Consider the following 21,199-nt stretch of genomic DNA (forward strand, 5'->3'; position numbering starts at 1 on the left):
TCATTATATGAGGACCAATGCAATGTTTGTGTACCGGTCTAATAAATACATGTACATGTGAAAACGTGTGCATATGTAAATTTGGAAAATAGTGAAAGTATATGCCTTTTTAGCTTTTATGGACATAAACCTTTGTAACTATTGATTTTAGGCAAAGGAAGGAGAGTAGACAATGGAGGTGCTATTGAAGCATGAAGTTGCTTTACTAAATGATTTTAAATCAGTGTGATGTCACAACTGTAAAGAATAATATAGGGGACAGGGCCAGCAATATTGCCAGCCAATCACAATAGTATTTTTTTTTTTAAATAATGCTATAGCCTGTTTCAGTAAAGCTGGGTGTGGAGCACTGGAAACAAAAATGAGAAAAACTGTGTGTGTGTGTGTGTGTGTGTGTGTGTGTGTGTGTGTGTGTGTGTGTGTGTGTGTGTGTGCGTGTGCGTGCGTTTAATGTGATCTTACATAGCTCATCTAACTTAAACCGGACATATGTTGTCATGGACCCAAGCCCATTAGTCTCTATGATTCTCAGGGTATGGATGGTCTGCCAGAAGGCAGGGTGATCTACATCACAGTGCTTGCGGGCGATGTCCATGATGCATGGCCTCCACTCCTGACCATTCCCCCTTGAAAACGAGACAAAACATGGTCAAGTGTTGTGTTCTGTTGGGTAAAAGACAACTTAAGTGTGTGCTGGAAACTGCAGGACGGTTATAACCAAGTGGTCACCACAGCTGAATGCTGAAGAGGGGAAGCAGAGAAGGACAGAGAGGGTTCAAATTGGGATACCACTCTATATGCATGACATTCAAAATGTAACTCTGTGGCACATGCACTATATTTAGTTTCTTCATAGTCCATTCAGAATGTGACCTTGGGCATTACTGTTTCACTTGCAGTAACTCACTCTTACCCGAAGGAGGCATTATACTTGGCTGGCAGGAATGTCTTTACTGATTCCACCCAGGAGCAGCGAACATGCGTGTGATTGGGCACTTGACAGGAAACGCTCAGCAGCCCAGGGGGATCTAGGAAACGGGAGTCAGACAGAGCTCATTTTCAGGACAGACAGGGAGTTTGTTTTTTAAGGGCCCTATTAGATGTAATGTTTTAAAAGTTTCTCTGTCTTGTCTTCAAGTCTAAAATGAACAGCTCTGTACCCTGGTGTTCCTATCAAGGACCAAAATATTTCAGGCTAGGCTAGTCCCATGGAAAACTCCCTGTCCCTAAAAAGGAAGCCTACTTAGGGAGCTGCTTCCTGTTTGAGACATTTACAGGAAGTGGAGGGCTTTGTCTATGTCACGGCCAATAAGACCTGCTTCCTCTGAGGGCCAGCAGCTCTGTTATGATTATTGTTGTACTGTTGCACTGTTGTAATAAGATGTCTTGTTACAACCAGAGAGCCAGCATAAATTAGATGTTGAGAGAAGAAAGTCATTCATGTAAAAAAGGGGGGAGAGAAAGAAACAGAAATAGATGATTGAGAAACAAACAGAGGAAAATATGTTTAGACAAACTCAAGAGAGAGATGAGAATGACTGAGAAAGAGAAACAGAAACTTCTTTTATGCTTTTATGCTGAATTATCGAAAGAATGAACTGAACTGTGAGGGACTGGGATGCTGTCTCTGCATGTAGGGGCTAAAACACGAGGGACACCGGCATGTTCCTGCTGCAAAAAGTAATTTTTTAAAGCTGTAGTCCCATGGCGAGAGACTAAAAGTACAGCAGAGCTGTTAAAGTGTAATAACTCCTAAATTAGGCACTGTGAACCTGGACAAGTCACAACAACACTTACATCCCAGCATGAGTTTGACAGAGTGGAGGAGGAGCCCCCGGTTGTCATAGCAGCTGTAGTTGCCCTGCGCTGAGTGGTCGACGTGCAGCAGGACTAAGGCTCCGTCTGATGTCACTTTGTGCCATGGCAACGGTGAGTTGTGGTTCAGATGCCACACAACAGGTGTCCTGGTCGGGAACATGTTAGAGTTTCGTTATTATGCTTGTGAGGACTTCACTCACTGACCTGTAAGCCTTATGCTCAACCCAAGACCTAAACTAGAACTAAACTCTTTAAGGACATTATCATAGGTATCTGTCTTTTTTTATTGTTTTTAAAGATGGTTTAGCTGATGTTCACTGTTCCTCTTTACTAATTATGTTTAACAGTATTTGGCATACATTGGCTCTCAAATTGGATAATTTAGCCTTTTTTGGGGGGGATTTAAAAATGCAGGCACTGTCTGGGCCTTTGTATCACGATAAGTTATCTTCTGTTGCCTTGAAAACAAAAATGTTGACTGTCAGACCACCATTAAAACTGACATTTTGTCCAGGATTTCCTACATTTCTCAGATTGTCTTTCAGCAAATCTTGAAGAAGGCACTTATCGTACTGTGCCACTGACTTAAAATTCAATATTTCTTGTGGCTGCACTGCATTCTAGTCTATTTTCTGCTTCTATGGGTTTACAAATTGGTATCACTGCAACTTTTATGATGTATTTGTTCCTGTGCGACTCTTGAATGTAATAAATGTAACTGCTGTACTGACATTTAGTAGCTACTTTCAAACTCCCGTATGACTGTGCTGGAAATATCTCTGTCGTTAGAGAACAAAAAAAACACAACTTTAAGCTACACAGGCAATAGTTTTCTTTCTTTACCTGATTTGTGACTTCCCGCATGCCAGTGTCACATTTGACTCCAAGTGCCCATACTGCACACCTGACACTTAAAACACAGACATCACATAAAATATTAAAGCACATTGTCGTTTGGCTTACAGTATCTGCACACTGCACAATCTGACATACCATGTGTCTGCATTGTCTGTAATGTGATTTAAGCGCCACCATTTCCAGTAGAGTCAACAGTATCACAATAACATGACCATACAAGGTTAGGGATCCTGCAGAAACTAGACTGAGGAGACTTTGGCACACAGTATAAAGATGTTCCAGTGTGTTTTATTTTTCTGAAAGTTTATTATCACAATTAAAATGTTACTCTATATCAGCAAATCCACTTGAAGACCACTTCAGTAATAGACAGAGAAGCAGTTAAGCATTTTTAGAAGATAGAGATATAGTTTTTACTCTCAAACTCCATTTAGAAACATTTTTGATATTTACACTGAAAAAATGAGCCCTTGTAATCTGAAAAATGCTGTTGATCACACTAAGAATCAACACCAAAATCTGTCGATTTGCACAACTTTGAGCTGCTTTCTGCTAATTGTCTTTGCCTGTCTATAAGATTGAGTCACTGACTACAGAAGATTCAACATTGTCTTGTCCTTCCAGCCTTAACTTCACAAAGACCCAAAACAAACAAGTGACTGGCGTGCTATGGATTTTGGAACACTGAGGACTGAAGAAGATACACTGACAGAGTCCTCAGTGTTACAAAATATCAGTATTCAGGCAGAAGCGGGACATATTCTCAACCACATATGGAGCAACTTGGGATGGAAATGGGACAGCTTTGCAATGTGGATTTGGAAGGAGATGGCCTTTAAAATTGGATGCATCATTTTTTGCTTGTTTCTGCCCAAATCTAACCATGCAAATAGCTTCAGTTTTATCTATTTTTACCCAAGAAAAAGCTTTAAGCAGCACAAACAAAACTCCATGTGCCCCCATAGAACTGGGGTGGCGGCACACCTTTCAGACATGATATCTCCAAACCTGTGTACAAACAACGAAAGCTATCGTGAACCAACCCTTTAATGTGCGAGCAGATGTGATGTAGCCTAGTAGTTGTAGAGATTGTTCTGTAACATAATGTCACAGGTTTATTGCCCGCAACAGTTCATGAGAATCCATTAATGTGTCTAAGGCCATGTATGCTCACTTTGGTGTACTTTAGTGAATATAACAACCATTTGTATCAATAACTTAAAGTATGAGACAGAAGCTGCTAAACGATTACTTGCCATCACACAGAAATGATGGAAAAAAAGAGTAGATTTGAAGGTATACTAAGTGCAGTGTATACCTGAGCAAATATTTGTGGTGACTGTAGTCATTTGCAGAGTTGATACTCTATCTGCAGTATGCGAGTGTAGGTGTGCGCATGTTTAGCTTGACTCCATAATATGAAAGCTGGCATTTACAGCAGATCTGGAGTGGAAAAACATCACTTTGACTGCCAGTCTGACACGCACACACACCTTCATTAATTCTTAACCTCAATCGCTCAGGCATGCACACTCCATGCTAGCCTCTCCTTCCTTGGTAACAAACTATTTGTCCCAGATCTGTGTTTTGTTTTTCTTCTTAATTTTTCATACAAACCTCTCTTTATCAACTTTACTCTTTGTCACAAGTTTGACTGGTATTAAAGTGATACCAGGAAGGATAACCTAAAACTTTATTTTTTTTTTAAACTTTTTTTTTTTTTTTAACCTAAAACATTTTGTTGTTTGAAAATGTGACTGTGTTGTTTACATCAGTTAAAGTGTAAGGCTGGAAGGGACCAGGCAGGTGGAGGAGGGGAAGCATTTTGAGGATGTTATTATTTAATTTGCTGTATTGGTATATTTATTTTAGTTTTCCCTGCTGCAGTAACCTCATATGCCCTTCAGGGACCAACTACGTTAATCCTAAATTAAATTTGACACATACTCAAGTTGAAGGCTTTACTGAGACCCTTTTCAATACTTGGTTTTCACTGACACCTGAAGCTTGCTTTTCTGGCCTTTCTGCTGTTGTTTTAGTGGCTGTGCTAAATGAAACAGCTGGGGAAAAGAGCAGCCAAGTGTTCCACAGTGATTTTGTGGTTGCATTTAAATTTTTGAGGGAAGGAGACAAATATGCACAGAAAGGAGGACAATGAAACCTACTGAAGAAATGAGCAAATGAAAGTGTGTTCATGGCCGGTGAGTCATGTCTGACAATGATTTGATATCAGACTGACCACATGTACTGACTGACTGTTGACTGCTCTGCACTGTAGCTGCTTCACATTAGCTTCACAGAGTGACAGGAAGAGCTGCTACACAGGCCCAAATTCTGGAGGTCTCAATTTAGAGACTTAAAGGTGACAAGCTTAAAACAGTGTTATCATTTGCTTTAAGGTTTAACTGGGAGATTCCGACAGCTCTTTTCCACCAGCTGTCTGTCATTTACACTAGACAACTGCCGAGCTACTATAGGACCTGGGGATCCTAGATTGTTATATGTACAAACAGACTTATGTTGGTCTTTTATGAACAGCGAAAAGACAGAGCCCACTCCTCTCATAATAACCAGGAAAAACCCAAGATTTTTATTGATGTTTCACCAACTCACAGAATTAGCATAAGTTTACCAGCAACAGTTGTCATTATAGCCAGTGAAATCAACAGTCGCTGGCAAAATGTTCACTGCCTTTAGTTTGTTAAGAAGAAAATGTTAATTATATAATTAACAGTTAAACAGCAATTCAAATTGTGGCTCTTGCATTTTGAAAACTGCACTTAGGGTAAACGATAAAGCATTCAGATCTAACTTACTGCAGAGAAAAACTGTGTCCACACTACCAGGCAACTAAAAAGTTCTAGTAACTTACAAAGTAATTCATATTATTAAAATCTCTCTGTCTCTGTCTCTCTGTCTCTCTCTCTCTCTCTCTCCAATCATTTCTCCCTTTATCTCAGTCTTTTTATTTAATGTCTCTCTCGCCAGTTTTAACCAGATTTTCTTTTCCCCTTTAACCACAGAAAACACACACACACACTCCCCTCCCTCTGTTTCTGTGTGTGTGTGTGTTACCTGGGGCCTTGGTGCAGTGCAAAGAGTTGGCTGGTCTGAATGTGTGTATTCATGTTTTATTGGCAGTGAAGTACATTATTCCCCAAACCCGCAGCGTTCCACTCATATCTGATTCTACCTCTGGCAAGAGGGTCCAGACATGTGCATGTGCATACACACACACACACACACACATATGTAAAACCACACACATATGCACACAAACATGCATTTAAGTAGACATAACCACACACACACACATATACACACTAATGCACACAGGAAGGCTGCGAGTTTCTCCTGACATTGAAATCAGATGGCAGGGTGGACACAGAAATTGCAAGCTGGATGAAACTCAGTACTTTCCAAACAATAAAAAAAGGACTCTGGAGATGCTGTAGGGTAAAATTAATGGGAAGGGAAAACTTTGACAGTTTCACCTGAAGGGCTAAGGGCGAGTGTTCTTATTGTTGGAGTGATTCATTTGGCTGATTTTAGAAAGAGATACAGTAATAGAGAGAGGTAGAAAGAGACACAAACAAAGGGGGAAGAACAGCCTTTGAAAGAAAGAAGAGTCAATTTCTTAATGCCAGACAGATCCCTGAAGTGCTGTGTGAGGCAAAAAAATACAAACAATAGAATTCTTGTTTGCGGAGTGCTAATCCAAAAAACATGAATTCCAATACAACTATATAAAAAAAATTAAGTTGCACAGCCAAAATTGAACAGACAGAGACCATAAAAATGAACAATGATGTGTTTATACAAGAAAAGAAATTCTCTGATCGAGGTTTTTCTTGGAAAAACATGTCACTGTTTTATGGCAAACTGCACTGTATCCACTTTTTATTCTGAAATGTGGCTGTTTCTTCCCTCCTTTCTTCTGCAGTAGCATTAGATCCAATAAGTACTTTGAGTCAAGATAAGTCAAGAGCACCCAAAATAGTTCCCAAAGGAGTCCATGCCTGATCCTTAACAGAATGTGTGTTTCTATGTGTGTGCGTTTTAAATGTGTCCCTTGTGAAATGTGTCTTTCTGCGTGGTGTGCATGCATACGTGTGTTACCTTCATCAGTCCAAATCTGAGCTTGACTGGGACACAGCGACCAAGATAAAAACCAGATGACTGTCAGACACACAGGACTGGACAAAAGGCCTGGCATCTAGAGAGAGAGAGGAAGACAGAGAGTTGGGAAAGTAGCAGGTATAATGATTACGAGTCATTTTAAAGCCTAAAATGTTTGGCAGTAAGCATTAACAACAACAGCAGCAGCATTATCATCATCATTTTGAGTCCATTTTGTACAAGTAAATTGGTATGAAAATAAAAATGTTGGAAAAAACAGCCCGAATGTGTCTTTTTGGTGAATTTCCTCACTATAGCAACTACATACCAATGTAAAAATTGCTTGGTAACAACATGTTGCAGGTAATCACTTCAAAAAACAAGCAGTGCCTGCTTTTTACTTAGTACTGCAAATTCTGTCACACAGTCCAAAGTCCAAAAATGCAATGGTCAAGACAACTGGTAGCCTCTATCTCTGACTAGTGGAATTGTTAGTGCAAGTCTTTCAAAATTAAAAACACATTCCCCATAAAAACAGAGGGGAAATATGTTGGGAATGATTTTTTGTTTCCACTGGCTCTTTCCCAGAAACTCTGGGAGAAGTAAAGTTTTAGTTCCACTTGTGCTGGAGAACAGATCCATCTTCCAGGTTTGTACTGTAAATCAACTGAACACATTTCCTATATAATCGAACCAATATGTGCACACTGTAAAAAGTAGAGCCCAGTGGAGTAGATACAGTATAAAAGTGTATTTTTTTATAATTATACTATGGTCTGGTGGTGGAACTATGGTGAACAGATCATGTGACGTAGATGGAACAGACTACTGGCTACAATGGCATGGCGTTTGATGGATCTAAAGCCATGCAAGCAGCTCTGTGAGGCTGTGTTTAGGCACAGTGGGGCTTTGAGCTAAATGGTAACATGACAAAATGACAATGCTAACATGCATTTCTATAAGAATTTCCCTGTCTAAGTAGACAGAGAAACAATGGCATATCAGACGTTATATGTTCAGACAGGGAGCTGTCATGAAACCATTAAAATATTAAATATAAATGTCTTCCTACTAAGTGCAGGACATGTGATTAACAGAGCAGATCTGCATGCTGTAGCAAACAAAAAACAAAAACATGCAATTTACTTTCAATTTGACTCTTAAGAAGGCATATTCTATACACTGCACAGCATATAAAAAAGAAGAAATTAACTACACTTTATCTCTGTGTCATGGAGTTATGAGTGTGATGTGATGCTGCTGATATTTATATCCTCAAGGGACATTTACAACAGACAGCTGTATTCATAAGGATCACTGACACCCTTAAACACTGTAGTGTGTAGTTTTTGTGTGTGCGTGTTTGACCTTTTCGCTCTGTGTCACACACAAACACTTTACTGTTTCCTTATTCCATCAGCTATTAATGTACCCTCAGGCTGATCTGATTAAAGCTCAAAACGTAAACAGGACAACTGGACTCTTGACATTGGAAACTCCTGTGTGCGTGTGCGCATGTGTGTGTGTGTGTGTGTGTGTGTGTGTGTGTGTGTGTGTGTGTGTGTGTGTGTGTGTGTGTGTGTGTGTGTGAGTGAGTGAGTGAGTGAGTGAGTGAGTGAGTGAGTGAGTGAGTGAGTGAGAGAGAGAGAGAGAGAGAGAGAGAGTGAGAGAGACTAAAAAAGGGTCTATGAGTGAAGAGTGAAAGACTATGTGGTGTATGTGTTTGTGAGCTACTAAGCCCAAAGTCACACACTTGATGCCAAACACACTTATCTCATCTCTGGTGCCACTTCTCTTTTTATGAGGTATCTTCATGAACATATGAACATATCAACACTTTTAACTGCACCTCCATGGTGACAGAGGGAGATTAAAGACCCATACAAATATTTTCGTTACATCCTTAATGTGATGCATTTCCTGTTGTTCAATGTTATTGAAGCTGGGGTCATAACACAGAGACTGATCAATAAGTCGATCAAATGCTGGTCAAACACAGGCGATACGAAAAGAAGAAAAATGAAGAAACAGCTTGCTGCACACTGAAACTCTGCTCTGGACCAACTTAAAATATCCTGATATCTATTTAAACATTTTCTGCAAGTGGAAGAGTGAGCAATGTGTTTTGAACATGCTTCATCAGGCTTTCTTGTCAATTAGGAGAGTGATATATATAGAGGATTAAAATCATATGACGGCAAGCTCCACATACATTATTGTGTAGCGAAACAGCATTTTAAACACATTGTACAAATAGTCAAACTTTAAACATGTTTAGAATAAGTATACAAATATCTCCAAGAGCCTCCAAACACAGATTAAATACATGATCTCAAAGATTAGATCAACTAGAGAGGGTACCACAGTATATATAAATTTTTTTTAAAAAGTACATTTACAATAAATACACAAATACATCCATAAAAAACACAAGCAATCTAAGTTAGATGTCATAGAAAGACAGAGTGGCAGATCATTTTAAACTGTAGTTAAGACAATGAGGTTTTAAATGAGACTTTAAAGCCCCAATCTGTGATCACACAAACTCTCAGATGATTGCAGAATGGGATACCAATAGTGGATTGGGGTTTTTAAAAAAGACACGGTAACATTTAGAAAGTGAAGATCAGAAAGACAGATAAAAACGGGAAAGTCTGGAAAACCAGAAAGCTATAAATGTAGGAAAAAGGGAGAGGAAAAAGCCAGAAAAAAAACAAAAGAATAACAGAAGTGACACAGAGCTCATGCTTCTCCAAACATGTATCAAAGCATTAATGAGAGAGGGCTTGTTAGGTCACTCAAATACTTCTGTTGACTAAATTCAAAGGTGTGTGGTTAAGCTCAAATCAAGCCTTAAAAGTTGAAATTGAAAAGCAGTTATCAGTTTTTCAGCCAACAGCGATCATGAATCACGTCAAAGAAAATACTGTCTTATCATGCTTTAAAATGAGACTATTCATCCTTTCAGTAAGAGCTCTCCACTTTCATTTGTATAGAAACATTTGTATAGAAACTAGATTTCTTTTAATGTCAAACAGAGCTCTGCTTCACAAAGAGCAAAATGGGGGTGTGATGAATTAAGAGGCTGAAAATCACAGTGACAGCTTACATAATCTTTTTTTAAATATATATATTCAGTGTTTGTGGACATGAACACATAAGGTAGACAGAGGGGCGAGTAGGCAAACAAAGTGAGTGTTGGATGAATTAATCTCTGACAACTGTGTTTAGATGTAGTCTACTACAACACACTCAAATAAGGAAGCCCACAAGGCCAAAAGGTATGCTTTCATTGATTCAGTTTCATTTAAAATCTAAATACCGACAACATTTTTTGTCTTTTTGTCTCTTTTGAGTATTTGTGCTGTTACATGCAAAGGGACATCAATAGCTTCTTTGGCTTATAGGTTTAGTTTTTTTAATTAAACTGTAAATTTAAAAGTACAAATGCTCATTCTTTAAACATTTAAAATTACATTTTAATTAATTATGCCAACTGTGCATGTGTGTATCCATCCACAGCAAGGGATTTGAGGTTTTTCTTTTGTCTTCTAAGGTTGCTTTAACACCTGTAGTTTGTCCTTAGTCCAGACCACCAAACAAAAAGATCTGCTTTTACCTTTTAGGTTCACACTGACTTCTTACAAATTAAGCAATATTTGTACACAAAACACACATGTACTGACAGAAAACTAATTTACTAACTGACAATTCTGAAGACTTTGTCATCCTATATCACCAGCGCTATATGGAGCAGAGAGGAAAACAGTTCATTCCAAAGACCAACAGCAAGTCATGCAGCACGTTACTGCACTTTAAGGCTTTATATGTTCTCTGAAAGTCACTGAGAGCTCACAAAGAAAAGCTGACTAAGAGTATCATCAGTTGAGACTGCAACTGGACCTCATATGTCATAAATCGTGACAGCTAGAATGGAAACAAGGTGTCTTGTACCACAATGTGACGGGGGAAATGTCAAATGAACAGTGAGGTTGCTTCTTAAGTTTTACTTGCTTTAAACAAGGAACTGCCAAAGATACACAAAGTCAGACATAGTTCATTTTAACCCCTTTTTACTTCCTGAATACTGAGGAAAATACCAGCACTAATACCTTACACAGTTCTGCGTTTCCATGGCTACCAAATGCAGATTTTGAAGAACTACATTACAGTTGCCTGGATTCTGACCTTCAAATCCATCTGTTCCATTGAGTTGACTTATTCTTTTGAAAATGGAAATGGAGTGTAATGAGTTGACAATTCTGTCTGATATCAGGCTAACTTTACAGATCACTGCTACACAAATAAACTGGACATAAAACAAATTGCTAATAGGGAATTCCACTGTGTCTGAGAGATTATATTTGCAAACTCTGGTTCTTGGCATCTCTGTAAGCATGAGATTACGCTGCCAAGCAGATCATCAGTTTGTTTAAACCATAAAATAAATATAATCAACTTTTCATCTGGAGACCAAGGTGTTATGTTTGGCTCATACGAGTGCTGTGAGGCACCCGATGTCTAAACACTGGTGACAATGTGTTTGGTGAATTGTAGACACTGATTAACAGTGTCCTTGTGAGCCAAATAATAAGGGTGATGATGTGACAGTTAAGTCAAATAGGATGATGACTTTTGGCTTCAACAAATGGTATGCTGTCAAATGAAATGTTTGATAGCAGAGAGAGGAAAACTGAGAAGGGCAAAAACATAAGCAAATCGGTCAGCACGTAATCTATAGGGCAACACAAACCAGCGGTGTGTGATGGTATGAAAACCCCTGCGTCTATTGTTTTCTATGTAAGCCCACACAGCCAACTGACACCACATGACAGCAGTGGCAGCGGTGTGTCTAGCACAGCATTATGTAGCTGCAGTACTGCCTGTGAAATTGGTTTATTTATAAAAATGTGCGTATACTTTAAAGAGACAAATTTCTACTATTTTGAGTTAAGCAAGATTATTAAAGTTTTAAAATGTTTTTTTAAGTAGACAAACTTCAAAAAACTTTTGGGAAATGCACAAAATGTTAAAGCCGAAATACACTGTGGATATCTTTAAAGACACGTGTTCTAAAATACATAACAGAGCAAGCAGTTTAGTGAATCCATCTCCCTTTGTGCTATATATTTCCATAGAAATACTTAAACCACTTTCTTTTGATTTTTGTTCATACCCTACCTATATTTGTTCAGCTGTTTTTTATTACTTCTCACACTAGCTCAGTTAAAGGTTAAAAACTTTGATCCTGCTAAATTAAACACACCATTAACAACTTAACCACAGTGGGAAAATCATGGCCCATTTATTATCACACCAACTGTCAATCTAAATCACCTTGGCCTGGCTTTCAAAACATATTTTAGCAATTTAAGAGCAAAAAACACATGCAGCACATTACTAGATACTGATCGATCAATGGATAGAGGATTTCATCACCTCCTTTTGCAGTGAAGTGGTGCATGTGCACCTGCCAAAAAACAGATGAAGAAAACTGTGCAGTTGAGAGACTAAGACACCCACAGTGGCTCACAAAATCATATCCCCCTAAAATGTACACAGAGTTCTTGAAACCTTTACTGGGGAGCAGAGATAAACCTCTATTTACACTGGTGTCTTATGATGTAGCACGGCAGTGTTACATTCACCACTACAGCACTGTGACTTCACACAGCGCACTCAGCAAATCCACAAATCTCACCGACTCCCGTCTCCCTCACTTGCTTACATTCCTCTTTCTCTGTCCATCCCTCCCTTCATGCTATCTTAAGCCTCTTTACATTCAGTACGTTCTGTACCTGCAACTCAGCTGGTACATTGGTCAATTCTTTATTTACACAAGGACAGGACAATACCTCACACCCCAGTGGAACTGCCAAGTAGGATTATAAATGTAAAACATATTATACACTGTACTTTGCAAGGCAAAGGCAAAAAAAAAAAAAAGACAACATCAAAATGTCCAAAGATACTTTTCAAACTGCTTGTGAAGTATAATCCACATCTTCGAATCCACCTCTCATCAATAAATCATTAAATTCAATACTTCAGTACATCTTCGGAGCTAGAGGAGGAGATGGCGAGACATGGACTATTTAGCACTGTTGTGGAGAAACTATGAGTGTTTGGGACATATGGATCAACAGCAGAGAATGCTGCAGGAGTGGTCTGAAAAGTTTCTCAGGCACTTGATTTAACATGTTTTTCCGCGTGATTCCATTCCATGAGTCCAAGCAGACTACAGCAAGGTACAAACGATGGCGAGTATTTGATACTCAAGAGAATAATTAGTTTAATAGAAAAACGTGTTTTCATACCTCAGTGTGTCCAACTAAAATGGCAGTGTAACAGCTATGATATCTTAATGTGTGTTGCTGGGACTTTTATATTTACTGTGAATGGTAAATGGTCCTTGTATGCATAAAAATAAATAAACAAGTTTTTTGCCTCCTCTAGAAATTCCTCTAGTGAATAAGCAGTAACTATGCGTTGACAGGTTTAAATAGGCTGAGGAAATATTGATTTGGATACTCTTTTTTTTCACTGTGTCAGTGTCGCTTACTTTTTTAGACCTTCAATAGACTACACACTTTTTTTTCCACTCTACTCTGCAGTCAGTCCTTGGCTACTGTTTCCATCCCTCTAATGCCAGAACATTCAAGGTTCAGTAAACATATTCGTGTCACACTTTATAATGGCTTACCGTCTTCCCTTTCCTGCTTTCCACCAGAGCAACTAGAAATCAGAAAATGCAGGCAGCATCTCCCTGTACCTCGCTGCACTTTTCCTTCCCTCCCATGTAATTTTTCCGGTCTATCAATTCACATTTGCTCTCTTATCTCTACCTCCCTCTCACCATCTTCAGAGATCTATTTTCTCCCTCTCTGTCTGTGTGTGTTTTTCTACACAGGCACTCTTTATTTTCCATCTCTAATGCCAGACAGTACAAGGTCCAGTAAACATATTTACACAAAAGGTTTCTAATCCTCCTTCCCTAACACTTGAGAACAATGCTGTTCCCTGAGAGCAAAGTGCAAAGCTGTCCTCTCGCCCCTAAGCAACATGTTCCTGCTCATATTTGAATGTCAGTTGCCCTGTTGCATGAGTGTTTTTTCTAACAGCTCTGCTGTGTTTGTATGGTGGTCTGTTCTAAGTGTGTATGTGTTTGTGCATTTAGTAAATGCAGAGGCTATATGACTATCTCAGGTTCCGCACCAAAATGTAGAGCTATTACTGGCAGATGGCCAGCATATTTTATCCCAAACGTGATCCCTCAGCCAAAGAAAAAAACCAAACCAGGGATCTTAGCTTCGATACAGTAAAAAACTCCAAGTACACAAATCAAAAGTTTGAATGAGCGCTACTCCTTTGGTCGACGACTAAGGAGAGAAAAAACAAGAACAAGAAAAGCTTTCTTTAATTTCTGCTGTGTCAGTTTTATCTAATTCCTGGGAATACACTTAAAGCTCCACTGTGCAATACTGTAAGAATACATTTGTTTTAGCAAAAATCACAGAGGGAAAATAATAAGAAAAGCATCATATCCCCAAAGTGAAACCACGTCTATTCAACTAAATTTCACAAGTGAAATTCTAGTATCAGATAGGGTCACTTTTCCACTCAACATGAAATGAAAACTCAAACTGAGTGTTATCTGATCCGTCTTCTCAAAGAAGTGATTAGTTGAGAGAAAGCCAGACCCACAAAGACACGTTTTTCCTCTGATGCAAAAGAAACATATGACAGTTCAGTAAAACCAGTGAAGGCGGAGCTGAGCTCACTCCTCAGCCTATTAATGTAATACCAAAACTCGGCTACTGGAATCGCTACAAGCCTGATATTACCACAAACCACTTACCTCAGCAGCTGGAGGAGGACTTTCTGAAGCTAAATGTGAAAAACCACACTTTCATCCAGTGTAAACATGTCTATAGTGGGCTGTGACGCCCCTAAGGTACCAAGGTACCTGCACAGTGGTTAGGAACGAAATTCTTATGCTCACCTACTAGATACTGAAAAATAATGCTGAATGCAAATAGCTGCCATGTTACGCACTATAACTGCTAATAATAGAATAACAATGCCAAGGACCACCTATGAGCTTCTCAAATTTCAACACTCTCTTTCCGTAGATTGTGTGTGTGTGTGTATAATCGCAAGCCTATTCTGTGACTCACCCCCACTAGTCACCTTTCTACTGTAACTCTTCCAGCAAGAACCAGAATAGACAGGGGAATGTAGCCATGGATATTGTCACTAGGATGCACCCATAATGCAAGTATTCCCACATTGCACAGAGATGCAAAACAACAGTGAAGACCCAAATACACAATTTGTTCTTGAAAATAAAATTGCTCCTATTTGTGTAGACTTAGACCACACCAGAACCACAACCAGAGTGATTAAAAACAATTGCAGAAACAGAACATGCTGACATTCCTGGGTGAAAAACATTCCTTCCAAGCCAACAGTAATAACGAGGTCAAGGGTTAAACCCAAGGTATCTTGACTAAAGTCACATAATAGCTGTGCCACGAAGCACTTGGAAAAGGAAAATCAGAAACTGAAGTGCTGAGGAAAGACAGAAAGAGAAGGGATTTATTTTTTTCGAGAGCAAATCCAGAGTTGATGATAAAAAGGACTTCATAGTTAAATGAGGTGTGCATACACTGACAATGAGTAATCCAATCCAAAAGAGCTCTCTGAGCCAGTCCGTGTGGCAGCACAATCCCACATGGTGAGTCACTCACACTCTGGCATGCCACTGCACATTCATCCAGCTTTACAAGAGAAGAAGCAAGTGAGAGGCGAGAAAGACAGAGAAAAGGGAAAAAAGAGCGAGGGGGGAGGGAGAACAAGCAGAAGACAGGGGGCTTAAATACAAAACGAACAGATAGTCAGAAACGTAGACATTTAGAGTTAAAAATGCAGAAAAACAGGCTAATAAAAATACACACAAACATCTCTGAAGTCAGATTAAAGTCTATTCAGTCAGATTAGTCTCTAATGTTTTCTGTACACACACACACTTAGACACTCTCACTGTTTTGCTGTCCGGTGACAAATTATTACAGGATGTCCTGTTCATGAGGACAGGTCATTAGAGTTATGTCATAAATTAAAGATTAACAAAGAGTGATGTTCCATTTAGCCTACACAATTTGGTCATCAGTGTGTATTTGTGTGTGTCATTGTGGGTACCTGTGCTCAAGACTAAGGAAATGATGACAAATTGAGGGATTAGCTAATCTAAGTGATACATGTGTGAGTGAGGGAGTGACAGAGAGAGTGAGTGACAGAGAGAGAGACTAAAAAAGGGGTATATGAATGAGTGAAGAGTGAAAGACTATGTGGTGTATGTGTTTGTGAGCTACTAAGCCCAAAGTCACACATTTGATGCCAAACACACAATGAGACTGTGTGTGTGAGAACACGGGCTGTGTGTGTGTGTGTGTGTGTGTGTGTGTGTGTGTGTGTGTGTGTGTGTGTGTGTGTGCATGTGGACGTGCGCATACATGCACTAAACCAACAACATAGGGAGGTCTAGCCAAGGTGGTGGGGGTGGACTACAATGGCTCTGGTGTTTACCCAGGTCACTATGGCAACCACTGCACACCCTGGCCATCTGACCTTTCCAGGCGATAACAACACTGCTGACTGACATGTGTGTGTGTTTTTGTGTTGTATTTCCATATGTGAAGCTGTACAAGCCTGGCTCCCTGTGTGTATAGATACTGTATAGCATTTGTAGGCTTTATTGTTTTAGTTTGTTTTATTTTAACCCCTTAAAAATCACCCCCCTTTTGCGCACAAGCCCAAAAATGAAATACCAAAACTAAAATGGTTACTGGTCTTTTTATGCTTTCCTGTCTGACAATTAGCAGCTGTTGTCACAGTGATGGGCTCTTTAAATGCAATGCTTTGCGCTTTCTTTCAAATGATGTACAGTTTGTCAAGGTTGTGTGAGGATTCAACTGGATGCCATCCCAAATAAGATAACAAACCCCTCTAATGGCCCCTCAATATTCAGAAATGTATTGTATTGTATAATGTATTTACCAGGTTTACCAGGAAAACCAGGTAAAAATGAGGAAAAAATTCAATCAATCAATCATTCAAAAACCTAGGTGAAACCTTTTAACGAGATTTTAGCAATACCATGTACGCTTTTTAAAAGAAAAATGTATTCTTTTTTTTTTTTTAACTTGGGGTCATTTGTGTTTACTCCCTATTTTTACTTTCTATTACTTGAAGTATTCTGCACGAGAACATAAAATCACAAAATATGATTCAAGTGATCTGCTGCTTTTAATTTTCGTAATTGTTTTTTGTGAAAATGTTTAAAAGTCAAAAACCATAAGCCTTAATTATACACCATAGATGGTGGTAGATGAAAAAGCTCATACCATTTTCTATCTCTCTTTCTGCCTCTACTGTCTTTCTCTATCTATCTATCTATCTATCTATCTATCTATCTCTTTCACAGCCTGGTTCCCTGATGATACTGAACGGCAATATCCATTTGAGTGTTGCCAATTACATTTCGCTTTTTTAGTTGCTATGTTAATTCTGTTTGCCCTTCATCTCTTTCCCTCTTTGTGCCTCATTGAGATATTTTACTTTGCAGCATTAAGGCTGCTCTTGACTTCATGCCTATGGTCTCATCAGAAAGATGTTAACACATGAGAAATGGAGCAAAGATGGGCCGCCACACATGAAAACAAGAGATCACGCAAAATTTTGTCATTTGTCTGGGAGAGTTCGCTGTTAAGCGCAATGACAAATAGGTGTCCAAATATGCTCAATAGTATACATGGTACATATACAGTATATAAAAACAATAAATAAATGACTTTATTTCTAGGGAAAACATTATCAATTTCTAAAGATTTACTTTATGAAAGTCAAATATTTACTAATGTCAAATATTTTTAGAGAAAAAGGCAACTTCTTTTTCTTCATTCTCTTTTACTTTCCACACTTAACTACATAAGCCCCAGTAGAAGAACTAAACATGAAGAAATTCTCGTCAGGCTCTGATGTTATACAAGTTGTCAGGAAGGCCAATGTGTCCACATTGAGCCTGTTCACCCTGCAGGATAATCTTATGAACTGTTGAGCTGAAGGGAAACACTTTGGCCTAATGGTTGATCAGACTACAGTATCTGGCGCTCTGAGGATCAGCTGTGGCCCCACTAGATTTCAGTTTTTTTCCCCAAACTGCTCCATTTGGTTGGTCCAGTCTGGCACATTCATTGTAACAACAAGGCAACATGAAATTCACCAAGACTTGTCCCAGAGACATCCAAGCAACAGCTAATGAGAATTTAAATCAAAGAGGAAGAAAACCACAGAAGACAGAGATAACAGAGGCATACAGAGAGAGAAAGATAAATGTTATTGGCATCCAGTAGGCAGAGGCAGAGGCAGAGAGAGGTTCAGTCAGGCTTCTTAATCAAAATCATCTAATGTGGAGTCCCGGGTGCACATGAGATAAAGAAACAGTAGAAGTGGAAAAATGAGAGGTCGTGCTCCTGAGGAGGATAAGAAAAGATGATAAGCCTAGGAAATCTGTTACCAAGGAAGCCAAAGCAGTACTGGAAATATCTAGCCAGCCAGGGAGGAGATACAGACAGGTCAGGAAGAAGAGATAATAAGAAGACTAATAATTTGCCCTGTCGGTGCCAGATTTAAGACTTTAAATTCACCTGCTTGTGTGTTGTGTTTTGTAAATCAAACATAGCAATCATCTTGGGTCGGGCTATTATTCAATATTATTGCTTATCTGCTTTCTGTGAACTCTTATTATTATTATTATTATTATTGTTGTTATGGTGTTATCATTTTACAGAATTCTGCTTTCCAAATAAAAGATTCTCAGCAAATTGTAGGCTACTTAAAAATTGGTATTTAAGTTTTGTCTGTTGGCTATTTCAGGAATAATGCAGAATAGAGACATAATGGAGGATTTTGACACTGGCCACCGCCACAAGCACTGCTAGGAAAAATAGGCCTATATAAAGTTGGACTTCTCCAATGGCTCCAACCATGATAAAGATAGATAGGCCTGTATAAATACCTTAAGCCATGGTTAACAGTAAAAAGAGAGAAACAGACCCTACAGAATCTAAAACTTGCCAGTACTATCTGGCGGTCGAGTTGCTGGTCGAGCAGCTAGAATTACTTCCAACTTTTGCCCAAGCCTAAACACACAAGGAGTAATGGCTGCCATGTGTGTACAGAGATAGCACCTAGCCAACTCACAGACCAAGGCCTGAGTGTATGTTCGTGCATGCGTGAGTGAGAATATTATTTAAGTAATTATATGTTAAGCAATCAGAAAATGCAAGACAGCTTTCAGCTCGTTACTAAAAGCAGAATTTTCCATCAACTTGTTAGTCCTTTCAAAAAGTAAAAATATTACTCTGTGTGTGCATGTTTGGCACAAGTATCACAAACCTGTACTGTGCTGTGTGCGGCGGCATTATCTTGGCCTTAGCTCTACAACGCTGGAATTTCCTCCAGCTCTGCCGCCAGGGCAAGATGGCTACCATATGCCAGCTATTCACACACAGGGAACACACACACACACACACACACAGTTGAATGAAGACCACAATCCAGCTAGCATACAAGTTTGTAATACTGAGGCCAACTTCACATATAAACAAACACAAGCTGAAATGCATAATGGGGTGAAGGCTGAACTAAAACCACACACACACACACACACACACACACACACACACACACATTTGGACACACATTCAAACACATGGCCCTTGGCCTGTAAGTTATACCCACACGGATGTGTAAGGGTACATTTGTGTTTGTGATTGTACATGAGCATGTGTATAAAAGATTGTAAACCCATGGACACACCACAGAGAGCATTAAGTGCCATACACACACACACACACACACACACACACACACACACACACACACACACACCCACCCACCAGAAGAGAGTACACAGTTGTAACCATTTTGACAGCTCTGTTAGGCAATGGATACCCCGCTGGGTTCACAAAAGCTTTTCGAGTGATGATTTTAAAGTACATCATGCATGTAGCAATCTTAAAAAGAATGCCAACCCATTTTTTTGCTATTCTTTTCTTTAATCTTTTGTCTGTCAGTATTTAGGTGTGTATGATTCACCGCCATACATTTGAGGACACATTAGTTTGGATATAAATGATTGTGTCTCTGTGTGCACGATTCCTTGATTGAACATTTGGTCCCAATAATAATAAAAAAAGATGATGAACTAGCAAGCATCTAAAAACAAAACAAAAAAAAGAGCAATTTTGCAAGCACTCTGACTCAGTGTATTTTGGGTATAAAGCTAAAGATCAGGATAAATCTTATTGCTATTTCACACTTTGAACAACTTAATTATGGCTTACTCAATACTGACAATGGCTTGTGTGAGATGCTCTCATTGTATACAAGTTGTTAGTAGTTTTACTAGCGTCTTTCATTTCAATATATATTGGTCTCAGTTTTCTAGCATTTTAAATTAATTTTGTTAGGGAAATGTTTCACTCGTTTCTGACATTTTATAGAAAGTAGAAAAAAGCAGCCCTAAAAACTACCAAATTGTTTTAGGTGTCATCATCAGAAAAACAAAATTACAATTACTTTAAAGGTTATTATCTGAATATAACTTTTATCCAAGAATGTAACTTTTATCTAAACATCAATCTTATATTGTAATCCATTTTACAAGGAAACAAGGAAACACAATTGGCCACTGATAACTGATGACCAACAAAGTTTAGCCATTGGTCATGCTTCAGTCGAATTTATCTGGTAGTTCCTCTTTACTCTGTAGGAAATGTGCGGACATCTGGTGACTTATTAAATTTAGCAGAGTTGAAGAGTTATCTCTCACTGAAAGATATGTGATGATGTAGAAGGAAGAAAGAAAAAGTGTGAGCTGTACTAGATGAGAACTGCTTAACCCAACCACAGACAGACAACCTTTAATCTCCTGCATGCAGCAAGGTGTTAGGTGTTTATATTATATTGCTTAGGAGAGATCTTTGAAAAAACACTCCACACACACCACCATGTACTAATGCAAGCCACGGCAAGGATGTGAATCTTCTGTCTCCTGTATTCAGAGCCACAGTGGTAAGATCTGAAGAAGCTCTGGGGGCTTAAAGACAGTAAAAGACTGGCAAAGGCACACTGCTAACTGCAGAGGTTTGGTAGCTAAATCTCCTGAGAAAATAGCAAACTGTTTGCTGGCAGAAGAAACATACTGTCAAAGAATTCACTAAAAGAATAAACATAGTAAGGCGTATGAAAAGGCATAGTAAGCACAGTTCACATGACAAACCTAAATCATGAATCACCTTTGTGTTTTTCAAACGAGGTAGTTTTTTTTCACAGATCT

At 38.9% G+C, this 21,199-nt stretch overlaps 1 protein-coding gene across 2 annotated transcripts in view; it reads right to left on the reverse strand.

The window, feature by feature from the left end:
- Positions 1-21,199, reverse strand: part of il11ra (interleukin 11 receptor, alpha) — a 51,501-nt gene that overhangs the window by 10,166 nt on the left and 20,136 nt on the right. For both annotated transcript variants that reach the window (XM_044175500.1, XM_044175499.1), the window contains exons 2-6: positions 6,796-6,892; positions 2,662-2,728; positions 1,798-1,964; positions 914-1,028; positions 463-626 (exon numbers count right to left, since the gene is read on the reverse strand). In XM_044175500.1, the coding sequence (XP_044031435.1) occupies positions 463-626; positions 914-1,028; positions 1,798-1,964; positions 2,662-2,728; positions 6,796-6,892 (610 nt within the window). The remainder of the gene's footprint in view (positions 1-462; positions 627-913; positions 1,029-1,797; positions 1,965-2,661; positions 2,729-6,795; positions 6,893-21,199) is intronic.

This window comes from Siniperca chuatsi, linkage group LG18 (genome assembly GCF_020085105.1).
Source record: "Siniperca chuatsi isolate FFG_IHB_CAS linkage group LG18, ASM2008510v1, whole genome shotgun sequence".
In the NCBI taxonomy this organism is placed as follows: Eukaryota; Metazoa; Chordata; class Actinopteri; order Centrarchiformes; family Sinipercidae; genus Siniperca; species Siniperca chuatsi.